The sequence below is a fragment of the Watersipora subatra genome, chromosome 7 (genome assembly GCF_963576615.1).
Source record: "Watersipora subatra chromosome 7, tzWatSuba1.1, whole genome shotgun sequence".
NCBI classification, from domain to species: Eukaryota; Metazoa; Bryozoa; class Gymnolaemata; order Cheilostomatida; family Watersiporidae; genus Watersipora; species Watersipora subatra.
Genome location: NC_088714.1, coordinates 15,629,298 through 15,652,707, shown reverse-complemented (window position 1 = coordinate 15,652,707; position 23,410 = coordinate 15,629,298). Strand labels below are relative to the sequence as shown.

General features: G+C 33.7%; 1 protein-coding gene across 1 annotated transcript in view; it reads left to right on the top strand.

The window, feature by feature from the left end:
• Positions 1 to 10,533, top strand: part of LOC137400462 (uncharacterized) — a 35,930-nt gene extending 25,397 nt beyond the window's left edge. Inside the window, exons 9-10 of the mRNA XM_068086786.1 lie at positions 9,055 to 9,159; positions 10,457 to 10,533. Coding sequence (XP_067942887.1) covers positions 9,055 to 9,159; positions 10,457 to 10,533 — 182 coding nt within the window. The remainder of the gene's footprint in view (positions 1 to 9,054; positions 9,160 to 10,456) is intronic.
• The last annotated feature ends 12,877 nt before the right edge of the window (positions 10,534 to 23,410 follow it).

Here is a 23,410-nt window from a genome sequence, read left to right as displayed (position 1 = left end):
AAAAAATTGTTTAGGCACTAATATTGACTAGTTCAGTAATGCAGAAAAAAAGTGGAAGTCAGAAGACATTTTGGAAGGTATTGGACAACTAGAAGATGTTCGTTTCATCAAAAGCAACAATCAGATTGCAGCTAACCGAGAAAAGAATGCAAATACTTTTGTTTTTAAGAAGTTAATTTTTGTTTCTGCATGTAATATAGGCAGGGTTCATTTATGCCACTTGTTCTTGAATATATATTTGTAGCATTTGATAGATTATTATTATATAACTTATAAATTTGCAGATTTATAGCATATCATTTGATAATATCCTTGGGGTAATCTGATCTTACAAAGGATCGACGCTCGTAACTCCTCATCTTTTGCATATAAAAAGCTAGTTTTGGCTGGAAACTGTAGCAAACATATCAATGATTGCATCGAGCTTTGATGCAACATTATTAGATAAAGATGTAAAATAAAAATATATCTTCAAATTTAGAATGAAATAAAAATTAAAAGCTCAAACAACTTGCAAAGCGAAATACAGGCTCTAATATTATCGCAGAATACTTGCAAGCAATAAATATCTACTGGTAAAGATATTTCTCAGTTTTTTGATGCATATTCACAACAAATTTTTGTCAAGTTAAAAGTAAGATAGCAGATTTATTGCATCTGAAAGGTTTCATATTGTTCCACAGGAAAAAGAGGACAAAATATAGATGGCATTCGATTTGCCGGTAAAAGGGCTAAAATTTTCTTCCCAACATTCTGAAAAGCCATTTAACAAATACAATGCCAGCCTCTATTTGAACACAACTTCTATTTGACTGCCACTATAAAGGAAGGGTTGAAAAGTAGAGCACCATGGCATTCAATTACGGCCTTTCGATCTTACAGTGGTTTTATAATCTTTTGAGTATATTAAGTTACACTCATGAATTATATATTTGTTAAAAATCTATATCAAACATGAGGATTAAAATATTCATCAGATTAACTTGTCTACATTGAGACAGACAAACTTTGAGACTTCACGCTGTCTAAGAAATCCATTGATTTTCAAACCATTTGTTCAATAAAACATAAATATTTTATCACTGTTGCTATTGAGGCTTAGTTTTTTTTTACTAAGGCTATCAAAAGAACCATTTCACAAGTTTATATGAACTTAGGCTAAACTAGACAGCCCACTAAAATTTACTGAGGTAAAAAATAGATACTTGCTCATAAAAGCCTAAATCACGACTACTGTATCGGTTTGTAATTATGAGTATGGTTTTTACTGATAGGTAAAAGAGTGAGCCATAAAAGATATAAAGCTCCCAGGCTAAATTTTTATTAGTATTGCAGTACATGAGCCCATTTATATGGAGTGTTCCTATTACGTTTTTCCTATTAACTTGCTTTTCTATGAATGTAAATATTACCCTCTGACAGATTCTAAAAGCAATGCGCAAATATGATCATGGATTTACTGCATGTACGCATTTGGTCTTAGAAGGTCATCCAGAGGTTACATGAAAATGAAATTAAACAGAGTTGTTACCATTACAGCTTAGAATTTTGCAGCTCAGCTTTACAAACAAGTATTTACATAGCATTATTTCTATACAATTATTATGAAGTTAAACAACTCTATATCAAACTCTTATATTTGATAGAAATCAAGCATTTCTTATCTTTGTAGAATTGAATAGTTAATTTCTTGAATTTGCGAAAAACACCATCTTTTAAGAACTCAATGTTTATGTTAAAGTGACGTTGGTCTTGATGTTGGAGGAATCGCTCTGGATGAAGATGACAATGTGTTATTCACTGAGACTTTTGAGTATTGCATCAAAACGATCATTCAAGCAACTGGTACAATAGAATGGGCTGGCGAATGTGGAACATACGGTGATGTTCTCGGTAAAATCTAAAAATTGTTTATTATTTACATAAGCAACTGTGGTTTTGGTTCCCCAACACTGTTTTGCTTATCTGATAGCGACCTTGATGCATTGCATCTAAAATGATCAAGCAGGTGCTTGCACTTATAGCTTGTTACCAATTGCTATGAATAAAGCAAGTCACTACAGTAAACAATCACCAGTCAGGCTCTCTTGTAGGCAGTATTAGATTCAGAATATTCTGTGTGTGCTTGAACCACCATACAAGTCTCATGGACTGCTAATGTTCAGATAATGCTGGTTTATTATAAAGGACAACTACTTTGCTTTTTGTTCTACATGTAGGTACACTGGTCCATATATATTAATAAATATGTATAAACATAAGGTTGGTGCATAACTCAAGCTGATGTACTCTATAAGAGACATACGTAGTTACTTGAACCCTTGCTGTAGGCATTTCAACAGTAGGTGCTTGGGCATGTGACATCCGGTATGCAAGAGTTACTGGGCTTTATTTTTCATGAATTACACGGTTCCTTCTATTTGCTAAGATATTTGTATTTTTTCTTTTATTTAGATCTATTTTTCCACATTTTCAATACTTATATTAGCTGCATTCAGGTCACAATCACTCCATCTGATACTTTATTACATATTACTTTACATACTGATATTTTGTGTTCCATCTGATATAGTTACTCCTTCTGTGTTCTGCTTGGTTTCCCAAAAATGGTTATCTGTTCTTCATGAAAGTGCAAAAGGAGAGTTAGCTTAACCATTCCAACTAGTTTTATCAGTGCTGCTCACCTAAAATTTGGCTCTGTTTGAGCCAATCTGTCACACACTACTTGTTAATGTTGCATGTGAATACCTGTCAACTGTTTATATCTGCTGTATCTATTTTCTAAGACATTTGTGTTTGTTATTTTATTTAGGTCTATTTTTCTACTTTTTCAATTTTTGTATTGGCTGCATTCATGTAACGACCACTTCATCTGATATAGTTGCCCCTTTTGTGTTGCCCGTGGTTTCCCAAAAATAGTTGTTCTTTATGGAAATGCAAAAGGAGGGTTAGCTTAACCATGCCAACTAGTTTCATAAGCGCTGCCCACCCGTGTTGTGGCTCTGTGTAAGTCAATCTGTCACAAGCTACTACAGCAACCTGTTAATGCTGCCTGTAAACACCTACCAACTGTTTGTATCTGCTGTACCTGTTCTTGTCTCACCTACATTTTGAATTACTCTTTCTACAGTAGATTTGTGTTTGATGTTCTGAAGTTGGCAGCGCTTACTCTCGTTTAGCCAGGATTATTAGTTTTCTATTAGCTGTTGAGTCGTCATTGTTTATAAACACTCATGATTTGTTGAGATCCTCATTTATTGCGTTTCCATGATGTACATGATGCGGATTTGGAGTTGTGTGCACGCTAATTTATATAAGTTTTTCAACATTGACATTCAACATAGACATTTGTATTATGCAGATTAACGTCGGCGCTATGTTACAGAGATAAAAAAGCAGCAAAACTGAATGTCTAACTATTGAACCACAGGTCAAAAATTAGTGATGCATTCCGAGCATTAACGCAGTCGGAACTGTTCAAATTGAAATGAAAACTATTGAAGGCTGAAGATATTTTAAATGAAATAGCGTGCACAGCACTTTTTTGCGCATCATTTGCAATTGCCGTTTTCATCACTCACAAACTTGAAACATTTGATAACGATTTGCGAGCAACAATACTCTTTTGATTTGCGGATTTTCACCATTTTCATCTTGTGGATGACTTGTGGATTGATGCAAACATGCACATTACGGAGACATAGTGACCGTGCCATAACTATAACTTCTAATTCTTTTAGCTTGCCACTCTGCCTCTTCATCTGTAGAACTGAGTTATCTGTGAAAGTCATTGAAGCTGAAGAAAAAACATGTCTAAATATTTATATTAACAATAAAGTAAAGCGGACACCCAATGAACATGTCTTGGCTCAATACAGTCTGCGGAAAACCACATTTTTACCAAACCAAAACTAGATCATTGGAAACCTGTTGTTTTAGTAAAATTTAATTACTTCTTATCTTTGTGTCTTCTTTTACAAGCACAGGCTAATGTTGCTCCCTCACTTTGTTTAATCAAAAGAATGTTTAATGTTTTAGGTACACGGAGTGATGCCAGATTTGGTGAGCTCTATAACATCGCTGCCAATGCTGAAAGAAACAAGTTTTATGTGGTTGATAGGAGAGAAGTAATTAAAATGATCGAGACTGGTGAGTTTATATTCTTAAATTCTTTACACTCACATTGTAAATATTATGTAATAATAAAGCCTGCAACCTTTACTATACTAAGATCCGTGTTCGTCTAAAGCCGCAGTTGGAGGTTGGAAAAGTGGATTGCTTCATACAGGACTCAAACTCATGACAATGTGCTCTACCACCTGCACTTCCTATCTGCTCTACTTATTCAGCTTCTATGTTTCTTAATTATTGTGCATGTGCTTAATCTCAGTGCTATATGCTCTGTCACTAATACTCCGGTATGCTTGACAATCTCTCACGGCTCACTGGACTGCCAAGTTATCAGTGTCACATAGCATCATGAGTACTAGTACCCGGGCAGTCCAATGCCCCTGAGAGATTGTCAGATGCAATAACTATCTGCACAATTATTCCAAAAAGTAGCAAGGCAGTTGACTTGGTGTTGGAGTTTCAGGGTTCAAGGCTAAAATTTGTGAGCTCGACTCACGCACGATGCAATCAATTTTCTGAACATTCAACCATGCCTTCCGACAAAAGAATAGACAGGCAGTGCTCTTATTAAAGCAAAGATAAGGATTATGGTTTACAAGAATTCTCTATTTTTGACCAATTCAGCATACATATTAATTTTACTGACATATAATTTGCAATTTGAGCAATATTTTACCGCCCATCCAACATCTAATATAATTTTGGATGAATAGCTTTCAAATTCTCTCCAAGTTTCATTATAAGTTATAAGGATAATTCAAATGGCAGGTGAAACTTTAAAATAGAACATACAACAATAAAAACCTGCAAGTAGGATACAAAATATGTTTATTTAGCCTTTACGTACATGAAGGTAGTGTAAGTTATATCCTCATATTTTCATCGCCTCCTTTACTTCTCAATCTAGGCATCGATAATCGTGCACTTCCATTTTTGTGTCTCATTGAGTAGGATAACTATAAAAATGTTAGTATGTCAGCAACAGTTCGATTTTGGTTTTCAGCCACAATATGTTTAAAGAGAATGCTAAAAGAGTGATACGTTCAAATTTTAAAACAATCTTTTCGTTACAAATAATATTAATAATTGTTATTCATTCATAACTACAAAAGGGCTTGTAGTTTTAATTACCTGATCGCTTCTTTTGGTGTTAACATTGTAGATACTGGCATGGTTAGCGAGAAGGTAACAGGTATACAACAGCTGTATGCGTTGGTGGTAGCAAGCAACGGGGATTTGTACTTTGCTGGTCAACAAGCCCTATACAAAATTGGTGAAAATTCAAGCAATGAAGAGTTGGTTGCTGGAGCTCCTAACCAATCTGGACATAATGATAGCACACTATTGGCAGCTCGGTTTCATAACCTGATGGTAAGTGTTTTCCACAAGAAGGTTTCTATGGCAAACTGCAGCTTAAACTTTATTTATATCAACTAAGTTGACAACTCGTTGATTTGTGCTATTGACTACTTCCGCTCTTTTGCAAGATTCATATGTCACATTTACACAGTATGTTCTGAACATATTCTTAACTCTTTCCTTACATTTTTTCAGCCAGGGCATACATTATTTTTTAAAACTTAGCTACTTCAAATATAGGCAGACATTTTTTACCATAATTAGAAAAATATTGATCCAGTTGCCACAAAAAACATGAGCGATCAGCACATAATTTCTTACAAAATAAACTAGTTTTAACAAGTGTAAACAGTGCTAATGATATTTATATATTTTTTACAATTTTAGATTACAAAAAATCTAGAATTTGGCGTAAAATATTTCTCTAAACTCTTCTTTTTGTAAAAGCATTAGTTACAACCAAACGATACAACTTGCTTTTTGATTTATATGCAAATGATACTAAAAGGTCAATCATTAACACTTAGAAGCTCTGCTAATAAGGGGACCTACTAAAAGCATCTCTTTGCTTAAAGTTATTTTTAACATCCACTCAACTCATTAAGCTATTCCGGTTGAACCAACTCTTTTTCGTGGTTCGATCTGGTACTTGGATTTGGCCTCCTTCACCTAAATTTACTTGCTTTATACATGTACATCTGATGAATATTGCATTATTATGATCTTGCAATAAAAGTGAGTCACAAATATGTATCATATTCTCTTAGAATATAGAAAGAGCTGTTGCTAGTGTCTGTGTTTACAATTTGGTCCATCTGTGCAATAAGTTTGGATAAGTGTACATAATGCATGTCACATTTTTTCTGCCTGATACAACGATGATAAATTTTCTCTATATAGTCTAGAATAGAAAGATTGTCTTTTATGCTAGATTTAGTAATGACACATGAGAAGACAATCCTAACCATAATTATTTTAATATAATTATTAGAAGGATTACTCTAATCATAAACTGTATAAAGGTGAATAACAATGGTTTGAGCTGTCTACTTTCATTCCAAAAGCTGCACAGTTAGTTATAAGTGTATGATCATGTCAAAATTGTTCTTTTTTGTTTGAATAATATTTCAATAATTTTTGTTCCACCCTTTAGTGGAATACTTCTTTATTTTAAAAATGTGCTCATCCCACGGCACCAAACAAAATATTTTTTAAGGGTGTAAAAAACTAGGCCAAACTTTATACCTCACAGAAATATATATGTTTGACCGTTTACCATGGTTCCACTCATGCATTTCTCATGCTAGTAGACCAATGCATGTCACTTATCTTGGAACTGTCTGCAAATTTTGTTGTTGTGCTATATACCTCTATTCTCCTTTTTTTTGAAAAAATTGTTTCCATTAGTCTTCTGACCACTCTTTATGGACATCAGTGTCAAAGCAATGGCAGTAATGTTACAGCAGCAGTGTTGTGGCAGCAGTTTTCTGGCAGTAGAATCATAGTAGAATCTGTCACATTAGTAGAGTCTTACCATAGTATGCTATTTATGTGATTTGTTCACCTCAAGTTCATGTGAGTATAACAAAATATTTTGATGTTTTTGTGATTTGTTGCGTTTGACTATCTAATTTTGTTTTTTGCCCTATACTTAAAAATGTGTTAATCTCAGCTCTTTATAAACTGTATTTGCAGCTAAGCACACCTGTACTAAACTCTGGAGCTTGTGTTGAATAGATGATTATGTTTGCTTTTCCACTCACATGTATATTGTAGGGTCTCGTCATTCTAGAAGACTACAATTGGATTGTCGCAGCTGACTCCGCAAATTCTTTGCGAGTCATTGACTTAGATGGAGAGACAGTCAGCACCACTGCCATAGGTAGCCATATAATTCATGATGTTTATAACTGTTGTGACCTCTTTACAATAATCATAGTAGAAACCCATTGATTCACACTGACCTTGCACTAGCTGAGTTGAAATCGATGCCTTCACATAAGTAATTAATGGCTCGCTACTTTCCAATTGCAAGAGTGAGATTCCCCAAATCTACATTTTATAAGTATTAACTTCTGTAAAGCAAAGTAACTGTTCAAATAGATTATTTTATTACATGAGTCTTATTGTATTTCTGATATTCAATGATCATCAGTTCATGTACATGTAAATGTTACTATTTATCACATTTCTTGTTGTAAGAGGTGTGTAAACGATTCAATCAATTTTTTGCCAAAGTAAACATAGTTTAACTTACCTTTATGATTTAATAAATTATATGAGGTAAACTTGCATTGTTTGGCTCAGATGTTTTTGACTGTGATTAGGGGTTTACTAGTGTAAAACTGCTAGTAGACATTGTGAACTCTGTGAATAGGAATTGGAATTTCACGATTTCCAAAAATCACCAGACAATTTGATATAGCAAATAAGCGATTCGTTACATTTTTTACATGATAATAATATCATGATATTATTATCATGTAAAAAAAACTTGTAAACTTTTGTTAATATTTTCTTGTTTATTTTAGCTTAAACTGAAACTGTTTAGTATTTGTAAAAATTAGAAGCAGTCATCTTATTAATGTTCATGGAAGGCCATGGAATGAGCGTATCGTAAGAGTAGAAGGCCTGTGCGTTTTAGTTCCAGTATCTCTTACTCTGAAAATCATCAGATGTGAGTTGAATTGCAATTACACGATTATGTCACTTATACGGTTATTCTATTTTTCATTTATGCAATATCTCTTTAAATGGTGGCAATTTTTAAATCCTCTACTTTAAGAATTGTCACCAAACAAATAAATCATCATAAAGTAAAGCACTAATAGGAAACATGTTTAGCTGTATTGTACAAGCTTTAGAATGTGCACCATAAACTGCTACCTACATCTCTGACTTTTAGGGTCTGAGGATGTCACGGACTGCACTTTAAATGATTGCAAACTGAAAAAACCTCTTGATATGCGACTGGACAATGGTTGGCTGGTTATAGTCGATGGTTCCATGATTAAGCGTATCACGTGCTCAGGTAAAACTCTTTGTTATAATATAAATCGAAGTCTACGAGCTGTCAGATGATAACAAAACTTCTTTGAGATTCGTGTGAGCTGTCTGTATTGCACTAATTTTCAGATAATTCAGGCGTGAAAAGCTTTACACTAGAGGGTGCCAAGATTAACCTTTAGCTGCCACTGACCTTTTATATAAATATATTTTGGTGCAAAAAATGGCATTGACCTTTTATTTTCCTCTCAAGTTCCTTAGCTAGCTCTAATGCTACCACTAAATCTGTTATAATAGGCTCACTTCTAGCCACCACAACAACAAGTACAACCCAAGCTTGGCGGGAGCTTGTGGTGGGAACCCAAGCTCCCACCACAAGCACTACACAAGCTTCAACTACTACGAGCACAGCTCAAGTAACAACTGCAACATCACAAAATGATCTTCAACCCATTGCAGCAATGGTTTCTTTCATCTACAAGTATTCAGTAATTGGAGAGAGAACTGGAACAGCCATGGTAGTAGCGAAAACTGGGCCTGATCAGTTTATTTGTTCAGGTACAATGCTGGAGAGTTTCAATACCTATCAAGTGAAAAACTGTTTGTTTTTCTGTGTGAAAGTGCCAAGTTGTGAGTGCTTAACCTACACTCAAGGGTCATGCGGTATATATAGATCGTTAGAGTTTTATTAGATGGCTGCTAACTTTCACAGGCCCTGGTAATAAATTCTTAGTAGACTGTTATAGCTCAGATAGAACTTGGTCATGCAAACTAAAATATTGCTTTTGGTAGTTGCAATAGAAATAGCAGGTTTTTTTGGAGACAAATGTGATTATTTCTGACTGTATACTGAAGAACATGCAAATATACATGTAGTATTTTTGTTGCCACATTATGTTTAAGCTGTGTGAATATTCACATGTAGTTGAGGTGGTTTATGTGAAGTTGCTTATTAACATTATTTGTATAAACTGGAATCTCTTCATGTTGGGACTATGTAGTGAAATTGGAACAACTAAAGCTGGAACAAAAAAGTGTGTCCTAATGAATAAATGTTAATAGAATTGAGACAAATAGTCTTTTTATCATGACAAATATCAGCAGGTGCTCTTGATATCTAAGAACAACAAGGTCAAACAATAAGCAGTTAAACCGCTTCAAGCGCAGAATATTGGCAATAATAAACAAAGCTATATTAATCACGTATCAACAGTTTTGGCTTGAACAATTCAAATGTTTTGAAAATATATAAAAAAAAGTTTCATAATTTAGCTTGAAATATTTTTGCCAGTGGCTGCCTCAAACAAGCATGAAACAGTTAATAATCACCCAAGTTGGTAGTTCAGTATTTTAAAGGTCTGTCAAATATTACCTTCTTGAAACAAAAAGATGTTATACAAGCCAACATACTCTTTAGTCTAGCTATCAGCACAATAATAAAATTGCAAACCATATAAACCTCTTTAGAATAGCATCGATTAAAAGCCATGAAATAAATATACAACAATGCACAACTAAGTCCAAGTCAGATGTACAATGATGTCACCAGTATTTATTGTAAACATATGTGTATATTGATAATCATATTAAGCATGCTAGTGTACTTACACATGACCTAAAAAGTAGTAAACTTTGATGTTCTTCTATGAATATTGTACCAGTCTATGTATTATCAAAATTCAACTGTATTTTCTGCTCTCTAGCATAAAACTTAATAATATGGTAAAAACTATAAATTTCCACGCAAGCACAGTCAAGGCTAATGGGGAGAATGATAGCTCTATAAACATATATGCGTGAAAGTCAGTGTTTATACAAACATTGAGTAGTATTCTATTGCTATGAGAAAATAACATCATCAATGTCAACATACAACATCCCTTTCCATGTTTAATTGAATTCCGTACACCAGTATAGAATTTGCATATACCTCTGAGGATACAGACAATGGCTACCACAGACACCAAGAAGAATGCACCAATCACTGCCGGCCCCACAGCACGAGCAAAAACCAAACCAAAGCCCAAAACTCAATGACGCAATTCTCAAGCTACTAAAAAACACCTGGCTTGATGCACAGTTTACCCCGAATTCCAAAACTAACTCATACTGAGACTGCTTGTATGTGAATATTTGCCCAATGATAACAACTTTTATTACTATGAGAGACTAATACGAATACCCAAATTTTCCCTTTTTTATTTTCTACTTCTACCCCACACCACTATCCTTACCGGACTAATATGACTAGCACTACTTTCTATTCCTACTCAACTAAATTCACACAAAAGTACACTACTGGCTAATCAATGACTAATAGGATTTCCATATCGCACAAACATATTCCGCACCTTAGGTGACCTCATTGGCGTATCGAACTTAGCACTCTGACCTTCTTCTGGTGCTGCTGGGTTGCTATTTCTATCTGTAATATTACCTGCATTATCAGCAGTACCTACTCCACTAGGAGCTAAACTCGAATCAACTGAAGAACCATTGTTAGTAGCACGTAGACTACCCCACTGAACAAATCGCTTAAATTCAGAAACATGTCTACGCATTATTTTTCCCCCAGAGTTCCCTACCACCACCACCTTTGAACCATGCTTTTCTACAACCTTTTGTTTCAGTAGATGAAATGTAGAACTAAGCTTGTCAGTCTTGGCCTGCCTTACCAAAGCTTCATCTCCTACAATGATGTCATCTTGTGACCGACCTTCATTTGTAAGAGTCCTACTTTTCTCCTTAGCTAATGCTTGATGATCCTGATGTTCACCATCTATAGATTCCTGTCTCTCAAGGCAGGGTAACTTTGTCCTCATTGGTCTTCTCGTTATTAGTTTAAATGGAGCTACGCCAGTCACTGTATGAGGTGTGGAATGATATGTTAACAGACACCTTCTAAACTCAGCTTTGTAGTTCTTACCGGACATATGTGCTATCTTGAGACTTTTTAACGGGTCCTGCTCTGCCTCTCCACCGTTCCATTAGCAGCAGGCTACAAAGGGTAGTTGATAACAAAAAAAATATTGTAACTTTGCAAAAACTTTTGGAACTGGCTGCTGAAAAATCATGGACCATTATCAGTCCTGGCATTTAAAGGAACACCCCATCGACATATTATGGAATCGAGGGTAAGGGTTTGAAGGTTGATGTTAGCAGCATAAGTGCAGGCAAGCTAATCAAATCCAATTACCACTTCAAACTGGCAAAAAAAAGAAAAAAAAGAAAAAATCTTGGTTTTGTTCTGTTCACAGAACCACTATTGGTTTGTAAGGCGTTATATACAGCAGCTAGATTATAGGGCAGAAACTACCACACAGTACTCACATAATATTCTATAATTACCAAAGCTATATTAACCAGTAAAAGACTTTCTGATGCTTGATCCCTTTTTTTCATGCTACTAGTTAAACTGCTAGCACAGGCTGATGCTTGAAGTGCCACAGTTAATACTAGGTCAAGTTCCTTTTTACCGAGATCAAGGTGGTATAACAGTCTAAAACAATTGCACATATTTCAAGTGATGCCATATAGAAAATCCATAGCGAAGCTATTTAAACAATACTGAATAAAAAATTTATATCATATAGAAAAAAATCAATTAGTAAAATAATAATCAGTAAAAGGTGATTTTTTATTGTTACTTTAAAGAAACGTAAATGTAGAGTCAGAAATGTGTAAGTTGATAGAGTGATATTATGATATGGTTTGATTTATTTGAGTCTTTCATTTTTATTACTTTTATATTCTATTGTGAATTTTCACCAGCTTTTTTTCATTTAAAAAGTTGTAATGTTTCAAGAAATTTCAGATGTCATATGTTAAAAATTATTTTATATGTCTAGACAAATATTTGCTTAACTTTATGTCCTATGATATGTCGTAGTATTCGTCTGCAGGAATGATCGCACATTGTTGTTTGACTGTATATAATTCACTTTAGTCAACAGGGTCCGATCGCTTACCAGTTTTATACTACTAAAATTACTATATACTTCTTAAAACCATCCTAGAGTATTAACTTTTTTGTAGTTGGCTGGTGGTACAACTACTGCAGCTTTGCTCTCTTGAATGGATTCTACTATAGCCGAGGTCTATACACACCTTCAGGAGGTTTGTATGATAGAGTTTATTGGAAGGATTGGCTTGGCTTCAGATACTCCCTTAAATATACCAGAATGTTGGTTTCTCAAAAATGGTGTTATATGAATTTGGCGAGGTAACATACAAAAAGATAACTAGAGCTGCCTATCAAGTTAAATAGAGGTACATAGAGCTAGCTTGCTTGTTTGTAAAATAAGTAGATGTTATAAGTGTTTGTCTATGTATATATACGTGGGAGCTATAAACATTCATATATCATTTATAAGTATGTTATTCATATAGAGCAATAGTACCAGATGTTTTACACGAGTTTAGCAAGATAACTTACATGGTATTTTGCCCTAGGCTGGTACTTATGCGTTAGCTTTTGTACATTATTGAAAAGCTGTTGCCAAATCACTTTATATTCCTGAGTTTAATAAAATGTACTTACAGTTTCATTTCTTTGGCTTTCTATTAAATTTTTTTTGTTTCCTTTTGACTTGGCATTGTTGAATTTTTGCTTTTGCTAATAAATAAAATCTCTTTATACCTCTCAATTTAAGTATATAGGAGTATGGAGTGAGTTAGCTGGTCAAGAAGAGACTCACTAGTAGTGTACATGTTCTGTTTGAGTAGTTGGCTGTGTCCCACTATCAAAATATTTTTGTAAGATTTACGTACATGCATGTAGCACACCATCAAAAAAAATGTTTCATGGTACACCAAAGCATCTAATTAAATGTAGGGATGTTGCAAGTATTCTGGGGAATTTGATTGTACCCGATTGGGTTAATTTTCCTTTTCTTGTTTGAAAGGAAGTTTTGGCATTTTGGAAACATGCCCTGCGTTGTCTCAGTATTTTTCACGTCTGAATATTTATTTACAGTTTCTTATCTTATCAATTTCCAAAAGTATCTTTTAGCATGTCGAATCTCTAACTCATATCATTGAATTTATATGTTAGCAAATAACTCTTTAAGAGAGTTAAACTTGTTTGCAGTCTACATAATCACTCAGCTCTATGCCTAGATTGACAGGTGCCACTGTACGCAATGTCTATTAGATCATATATTTCATGTTGTTGTTGTGAGTCAGCGATATTTCCTTGAAGTCTATTAAAAGAGGGTAATTTCTCTTTTTTTTTCAACTGAACTGCCAATTTCCTTTGGTCAATCGATTGATTGTTTGCAAGTTCTTGATTGGCTGCAGTGTAATAGGGTACTATTGATTATCCAATGGAATTCAGTAGTGTGACCTATGAATTACTTTTGAGCTGAAGTGTCAAATGAATCTAAAAATAGAATACGCCAAATCTCTGCAAGTGAAATAAGCTGCAAAATTACTGAACTATAAGGCGCCTGACAATGGCGACTCTCTTACATGTAAGATCACTAGAGACATACATGTAAATGTTTGTGAAATCCTTTGTTCCTTTCAATCCTGCCCATTTCTATTATGTATTTTCCCAAAGCAAAATATCTTCGTAGTTGGTGAATTATTTCACTTATAAAGCAATTTGTCTAAAGGTCCTTAATTTTCTTACACGTGTGAAGCATCTCAGGTGTTACCTTGATTCATGACTTGATTACCTAACTTTCTCTTTCTAAGTACCATGTCCTGTGAAGACATAAACAGTCATAGTTTTTCCCACTTTTTATAATCATGACCATTTTGAAAGGCTTCAACAGTGTTCTGTCATTAACTTCTGTTGTGTGTTTTTATTGAGACATCATCTTTAGCTAACAGCTAGCCGGCTCTCAGCTAGCCGAGGAGCACCTGGGACCTTTTTCAGATTTTGTTTTCAGTCTTGCGGGGTTACTAGCATCCCGCCTCATCTGCGCTAAAGTACAAATGATGGGCTGGTTTAGTCACCGATCCCCGTATTTGACATAGGAGCAATTGTCAGTTGATGTCCTTCCTAAGACCACCAATGGTCATTATGTGACTCCAACCAATGACCTATGGATCATAAGCCAGCCTTAACCACTGAATCCCGATCGGCACATCCACTTTAATTAAAATACAATGATTTCATCATGACTAAGGAACAAGTGCCAATTTCACCTTCTAACCACTGCTGACCCTGTACCATATTTTAGATTGAGAACGTCAAGTGTGACCGACCGTATGTATAACTTCCATAACGGGCCAATTTTTCCTATGATTAGCAGTCTCTGTACTGATTATTAATGTGATAGACATCTGCAGCATCACACTTCAACAAACTATGCAGAAAGCTTCTAGCAGGTTTAACTTCATTGATTTCTCTCTAAGATATCTTATCGTAGCACATTTCAGGGAAACTATTTCGTAGTACTATTTCCTTTTTAATCCATGCTTGAATAAAGCTGAAACAAATTCAAAATGTTGTTCAGCCTCAAAATGCTTCTTCAGTTAGGCCTTATTTGTACATATACCATAGCCGAGTTGCAAGCAAACACCAACCTTGGAGGATCCCATATCACAAGAAGAAACTAAGGCTAAAATCAATAATTATGAGAGATTTTAGTTATCTACAGTAAACAAATGCATAGATTTCAGTAGACCATTTTATTTTAGCCTAAGACGCAATACATGGCTATATATAGCATCCTGTGTGCCATATCCTGCCTGATCATGTGACTTCCTTTCTAGACACTTACTCTATTTGATTTGCTGTGGGTGAACGTGCATGCTGCCTATCATTGAGGCAGCACACTTCTGAAGAACAAGACATGAAAATGACCTCAAAGATTAACAGCCTCCAACTGGGTAGGTGTAGAGCTTAAAATATATTTAACAAAATAAATATCTTTTTCAACAAACAACTAATATTTCAGAAAAAAATTAAAAAGTCATGATTATACATAGTGGGTTTTTTAACTACGCAAACCAACCGAAAATCAATTGATTGTCTTAAAACTTGAATAGACCATATTTGGTTACAAAAATGTTTATTCAGTTTGTAAGTTAATACACAATATAGACCATGTTATCTCATTTCAACAAATGAACTTTCAACCTCACAAGATTTTCCTACTTTTTAAAGGAATTAAAAAAGGCTTTCTTTTTTTAAAAAAAAACATTCTACTCATGTTACTATCTGTTATTAGGTACAAGAGTTACCAGAAAATATTTCCTAGCATAGTTATTCAACACAATGAGTAATTGTATTTATAGTAGAGACAACGATAAGCTATATGTTTAAAATACCATCCTATTTAAACATTCTGTTTTTTACACCCAATTTATACATATATGGGCTTTGTAGAGGTAGTTCGCAATCAAAATATTTTAGAGCTCTTTGTAGAGAAAGAAAAGAACAATTAACAGATTTTAACACAGGTTAACATATTTTAACAAAGGTTACTATACCTTAACATACATTAACCCATTTTAACATAACTTAAAATATTCTAACATATATTAGCATATTTTAAGTATGTTAAAATAGGTTAATGTATGTTAACATATCTTAACACAGACTAATATATTTTAATATACATTTATATATCTTAGCATTGGTTAACATAACCTATGTTTTTTATTTCAAGATAGGAAAACATATATTATCATAGGTTCCTATATCTTACCATAGGTTAACATATCTTAACATACATTCATATATCTTAACATAGGTTATCATATTTTCACATATATTCACATACCTTTTAGAACAGAATAAAACAACTCATTTCTTACAAACCATGACACAAGACAGAGAAAAAGCATAAAGGCTAATTATAACGTGTAAATTTGTATAATTCTTACAACCAAACACTATTGTCAAATAGGAAAATAGTATTGCCAATATTTGAAGTTTATAGCTTATAATTTTCTTTCCAGAAAATTAAACTGCCTATTTATCGAGCTGAATGATTCTGTAATAAAATTAGGATATGATTTGAACAGACTTTTGATAAATTGTCTTTATAGATACACTCTAAAAACATATATTACCAATGCTCTTTTATTGGAGTTTTTTTGTAAAAAACATGAACAGACCGAAAAAAAATCTAAAAGAGATATACATCTATTTTGGCTTGTATATAAAAGCAAATCTTTTTCAATAAGATGGTTTTACATATAAATGTGCAAAGAGTTAACAGTAAGAAAAACCAGTAGGTCTATATGTGTACTCAGCTCAGTACATAATTGTCTTTAAACAATAGATTTATCTTCATATTTTGTGTTCACTAGTCTTTATTAGCTTTCCTTGCATATTTATTATTTTGGTAATTATTTACTTTAGCAGTATATATATTTTTATTGTGTATAAATATATCTATATACCGTGAATAGAAAAATATTCACACAAACTTATTCATAGTTCACATGAAAAATTCATTCATATTTATATGAAAAATTGTTCATGTATATCTTATATCTACATGGATATATAGAAATCTCAAAGTTTGTATGTGGTTTCAGTATGTCCAGCTAAAATCATAGATTAATATTTCACATTCTGCTGGACTTGAACTCATGAAGATCGCAACCGCAGGTTGGGAATCCAATTGCTTATCCCCGAGTTTCCGATTGCTGTAACAATCACAGTTATTATTATATACTGTATACACCCTTATCTGAATAGCATGCGCTAAATGATGTATTAATTGAAACTCTATGAATTATATTTACTCCATGAAAAACGATGGTTTTTCAAGTTTTTTTTTAACTTCTATTTCCGGTTTTTTGTAGGGTTCAATTACTAAATCGCTATCAAAGCCAATACCTTTTACGCGGATGATGGTATTATTTTGAGTAGAAATAGCCTCTAAATTCTTTCCATTTAGTCAGACAAAAAAGGCTGATTTTTCATTTTTACATTTTAACCAGACTCAAGTGGTACCAGTATTGTCGTATTCAAAGTTTTGATGGATAGCTTCTATTAGAATAGTAACCTTTTTTATATACACACACCTTCAGGCGCAAATTGTTATCATTAATTCAACATATTCAGGATTTTATTTTCTCTTCTCAGCTCTTATTAATTTTAGCATTATCAAATCATTTTTTATTGTAATCGTAACAAAACAGACTTAATTTAGCTATTACTTGCTAATTATTTCGCATTTACATTTAAACACTTTTATAGTTGTTTAAAATTTTGTTAATTAATTTATTTGACCAGCACAAAACATTTTCTACATAAAATGAAGTTTGAAAGTTACAATTGCTAAAAAAGTTTGAAAACCTTTACATTTGCTATACTTTTTCCTAACTTATTTAAACTGCCTGAAACGCTTTTCTCATGATATGAAGTTTGAAAGTTAGAATTGTAACTGTTGTAATAAGTTAAATAAAAAAGAAATTTCTGTGCAAACTTTTATTAGTCAAGCAACATTCAGAATTCACCTAGTATTCATATATATGTTTATAAATATTTTCCTTAATACATGTATTTATGTATAGGTTTTATGTATATGTATACGTGTATATATGCACATTAGCAGGAATCAGGCTTGGCTAAAAGAATTCAAATGCTTTGTTTTAATTGCATCGCATTTGATATCATGATCATTACCAGAAACCATCATCAATGCTTGTAGACTTCATTGACATTGAGAATAAATATTATTTCATTAATAAATGCATTGGAATCCCTCAAATAAGATAAATTCTCCTGATCTGATAAGTGTAACTTTTATTCATAGTATAAACCATGATAAAAATAGACTTAAAAGTAGATACATGTGGAGGTTCTTGTTAGCGGTAAACTTACACAGAGGTTCAGTAGATTTTATTAGAAAGTATCTGTATTTTTCTATCATTTGTGGTGATTTGTTTGACTTTTGAGGTCATGTGACTGCCAGAAGGTTTCAAGATTAAAATCGACAAAACATGATACTAATTAAAAAATGAAGAAGAAAAATATGTGCCAAAATGACATCACTAGTTGCTCAGCTGCCTGTATCACGTTATTGATAGCGGCCATCGAGTTCAAGTTGCAGCAGTACATGTCTTTATTCCGTTGGTCTTCTTGCTGAATTGCAACTAAAAATGTCATAATCACACATTCACTTGAATCCTTGTATTTTAACCTCAATCAAGTTTTGCCATCTTGAAATATCCTGGCAGTCAGATCATCTCAAACATCAAAAGCAATCGCAAAACATAAAAACATACCGATGGTTTCCAATAAAATTTACTAAAATTCTGTGTAAGTTTACCTTTAAGCAACAAATTACAATCTTGCTGAGACTTTGCAGTGTCACACTAGTTGGTACAGCAAATGCTGCAATTATACCAGCAACAAAAATGTCTCTAGCACTCTCTTATACTAGCTTGTTGTTTTGAATGTCCAGTCTAGCTTGTGCATTGTTGTAAACACCCAGTTGCTGATAAATTGAAAAAATGGTTAAAATAACTGAACTTTTAAATTTAAGTCATGCTTTAATAATTGGTAACTGTGGAGTTAAACTAATTTGAAAAAAACTTGTCACTTCCAACAAAAATATTAGAGTGCTTAATTGAATATGCTATGATAAACAGGGTACAATGAATCATCAGAAACATCACTCATTTGTAACTATCTAAACAGAAATGTCCCAGACATTTATGAAACTAAGTTGTCCAGCTTACACTTTGTAATGGTTGACACACTAAAATAACAATAATCCCTCTGATTTTAGGAGGTCTGTTGACAATCTTCACGGCGGCTATTCTCGAGGCATCATTCCTTCAGTTGCAGACTGATCCTAGCCAATGTAGTCTTGAGGTATGGGCAGACATGTCCAGCATATCAACACCCAGTTCTTTTATCCCGATGAGTGCGGGAGCGTCTGAGGCATACCTTGTTGGCACTTCACAAGAGCTTGCTTCAGTCACTGAGGATGGTCTCGGCAATAATAATCTAAACATAGTGTAAGTCTATGTCTACATAATCTAAGTCTATGTCTACATAATCTAAATCTATGTCCTCATACTCTAGGTTTATGTCTACATAACCTAAGTCCATGTCTACATAATGTAAGTCTATGTTTACATAATATAAGTCTATGTCTACATAATCTAAGTCTATGTCTACATAATCTAAGCCTATGTTTACATAATCTAAGTCCACGTCTACATAATGTAAGTCTATGTCTACATAAGCTAAGTCTATATATACATAATGTAAGTCTATGTTTACATAATCTAAGTCTGTGTCTGCATAATCTCAGTCTATATCTACATAATCTAAATCTATGTCCTCATACTCTAAATCTATGTTTACATAACCTAAGTCTATGTCTACATAATCTAAGTCTATGTCTACATAATCTAAGTCTATGTCTACATAATGTAAGTTTATGTCTACATAATCTAAGTCTATGTCCACATAATATAAGTCTATGTCTACATAATATAAGTCTATGTCTACATAATGTAAGTATATGACGACATTATAAAGACCTTACAGTTTTTGTTTCACAATACTATCAGCCATCTTTGATATGTAATGGTTCCTTGAAATGCCCAAAGCAGCTCTGCTTGCTTCCATGCCATGTAACAGGCAATTTGCATTGTTTTAATCGATTAAATTGTAAACTATTTCAAATTTTTCATCATCCAAAATTTCATAAAAAACCACTAATTAAATTTTTTTTCATTGGAACCTGCCAGCTTCGGTTATAGATATACTAATTTACCATCTCTGTCATGTCGTTTTATGTACTTATATGACTATACCTACATGAACCTACTCACCGTAAATTTTGCAATTGATTGCCACTTCTAGTTTAACATCCCTTCCGTTTGACCGCCAGTTTGAGTTTTTTGATCTTTACAAACCCATGATATCAAGTTATCAGTATAAAAGTGTTGTCAAAACCGTATTAATAATGAATAGTTTACATCAATAACAGTTCATTCTTTTGTTGTCTAGCTTTGAAGCTTTTCGTTTTTGTTTGGTTAAATTTTTGAAAGCAACCCCATAGCAATAATTAATAACTGTCTCAGGCTAATAGTAGTTCCTTGTTTAACAAGATCTTAATACTTCGAAGTGTATGTATATAAAAAACGGTTTACATTCACCATGGTAGATGAACGGCTAGTTTTAGGCTGAAGGTTGTGTTTAGGGCTTTTAGAACTTTTACGCATGGCATTTAAGCTAAATGTCATGTGTAAAAGTTTTGCTCAGCCAAAAAATTGTTCGGACACCAATATTGACTAGCACAGTAGTGCAGAAGAAGAGTGGAAGTCTGAAGACATTGTGGAAGGTATTGAACAACCAGAAGAAGTTCATTCCATCGAAAGCAACAATCAGAATGCAGCTTGCAGAGCAAACGATGCAAACATTTTTGTTTTTAAGCAGTAGTTTTTGTTTTTGCATGTATTATAAGTATTATAAGTACTAGTCGTTTATGTCACTTGTTCATAAATATATATTTGTAGCATTTGATAGATTATTATTATATAACTCAGAAATTTACAAATTTATGGCATATTATTTGATAACATCATTGCAGCAATATGACCTTACAAAAGATCAACACTCGCAACTCCTCCTCTATGGCACATAAAAATCTAGTATTTGCTGCAAACTGTAGCAAATATATTATTGAGGTTAATGAGTTTTTATGCAACATTTTTAGATAAAAATGTAACGTATAAAGATGCTTTCAAATTTAACATGAATTAAAGCTTAAAAGCTCAAACAAATTGCAAGCAATAGATATCAACCGGTAAAGATATTTTCTCAGTTTCTTAATGCATATTTACTAAGATATCTTTGACAAGTTGGAGGTATGTTAGCAGATTTATTGCATTCAAAATGTTTAATATCGCTCCACTCTTTATTCTAAGATTTTAGTAGCTTTAATAGCTGGACATATACAGCGGCGACAAACTTTGAAAAACCTATATATATAAATATGATTACTTTCTGGAGTTTGAGAAAACTGCCGGCTCAAAAAAACTCAATGCTTATGTTATAGTGAGCTGGATTACGATGTTGGAGGAATTGCTCTGGATAAAGACAATAATGTGTTATTCACTGAGACTTCTGAGTATTGCATCAGAAAGATCCTTGAAGCAACTGGTACAATAGAATGGGCTGGCAAATGTGGGACAGACGGTGATGTTCTCGGTAAATTCTAAAAGTTGTTTACTGTTTACATAGGCAAGTATGGTTTTGGTTAGCCAAAACTGTGTGGCGTATCTGATAGTGACTTTGATGCACTGTTGCACTGTGTCTAAAATGTTTAAGCAGGTGCTTGCACTTATAAATTTTGTCACCAATTGCTGTAAATAAAGCAAGTCACTACAGTAAACAATCACCTGTCCGGCTTTCTTGTAGGCAGTATTGGATTAAGGATTTTTGTTTAGAAAGTTTGAGTATTCAGTTTAATGACAGAAACTTTAATAGCTGCGTTCATCATGACAATTATGAACAAAAGTGAGAGCTTTATGTGAAAAAGCTTTGGGTATCAATAAGCAACAAGCTTTCTGAAAAGGCAATGAAAAAGCACAATGGGAATTAAAACCATGAAACTGCTATCAACTTCCAATCAGTTATATGATTGCACCAACAGCTAGTTTGAGTAACACAAAATTAAAATGATCATAATCAATAAGAAACAAAAAAAAGACAATAACCGTCTTGTGTTTACTAGAATAAATCTTCACGTGTCAGAGAAATAACTAGCTCAAACCCAACATGTCTCTAAGTTTGACAAATCGATCATGTGGCAGCGGCTTCATAAATATGTCAGCGATAATATCATTTGTCGTACAAAACTCGATGCAGACATCACTAGCTTCAATCGCCACACAAACATAGTAGTATTTTAAATTGATGTGTCTTGAAAGCTTGATTGTTTCCTGGCTGTTTGCAATCGCTGCAGCTGATTTATTGTCTACAAAGATAATTGTAGAATTAAGTCGTGCGGTTTCAATATCTGAGAATAGCTGACGTAATCACATGCATTCAACAACACCTTCAAACAACGCAAGATACTCTGACTCTGATGAAGACACTGATGAAGTGGTTGGAGATTCATCATTTGGAATCGAGCTGAAAGAGCTGATTTTAATTTGGTCATCTGAACACCAGTGCAGACATTATACACAGGTCATCTATGTAAACACCAATCATCATTTTTTTGTCGCTTTTCTGCGAATATATACGCAGTAGTTAGCAGAGGACTGCATAATGTCTAATGATTTAAGAAGTCTATCTAATACCATGCTCCAACATTTAGGTGACTTACTGTTTTAGCCTTTATATGGAGCGTTTCGGTTTGCAGACTAAATTTTCTTTATCAGGCACAACAGAATCCTCTGGCTGTTATATATACAGTTGTACATCTTCTGACAGTTTTCTATTCAGCAACGTCATTTGTACATCCATTTGGTGAATCATCATATCTCTCTCAACAGCATCCAATAAGAGTACACACAGAGATGATCTGTAAATCACAGGGGTGTATGTTTCATAGTATTCCACCCCAGATTTTTATGCATATCCCTTTGCCACAAGTCGAGCCTTAAATCTACTTATAGATCCATGAGATAAATGATTAGCCTTGAAGACCCACTTACAGCCAACCGCTTTGCAATTGAAGATCAATTAGTTCCCATGTACAATTGTTGATCGGTGGTTGATACTCATCATTGCTGGCTTTGATCCAGACATCACGAATTAGTCTGTGCTTGCGACAAACTAAGAGGCTCCACATTGTCGATTGCTCAGTGAGCAGAAGTGACCAAGGTTTGTGAAGTCACCCATACCAAACTGAAAAATTGGTTGAGTCAAACGTGTTGATCACTTATGTGTAACTGTGGGTGTTGAAGGAGCCTTTTCATTTTTTAATAGATCAATATTCACCGCTGCAGAGTTGTCTTCACTTGACTTTGTCGA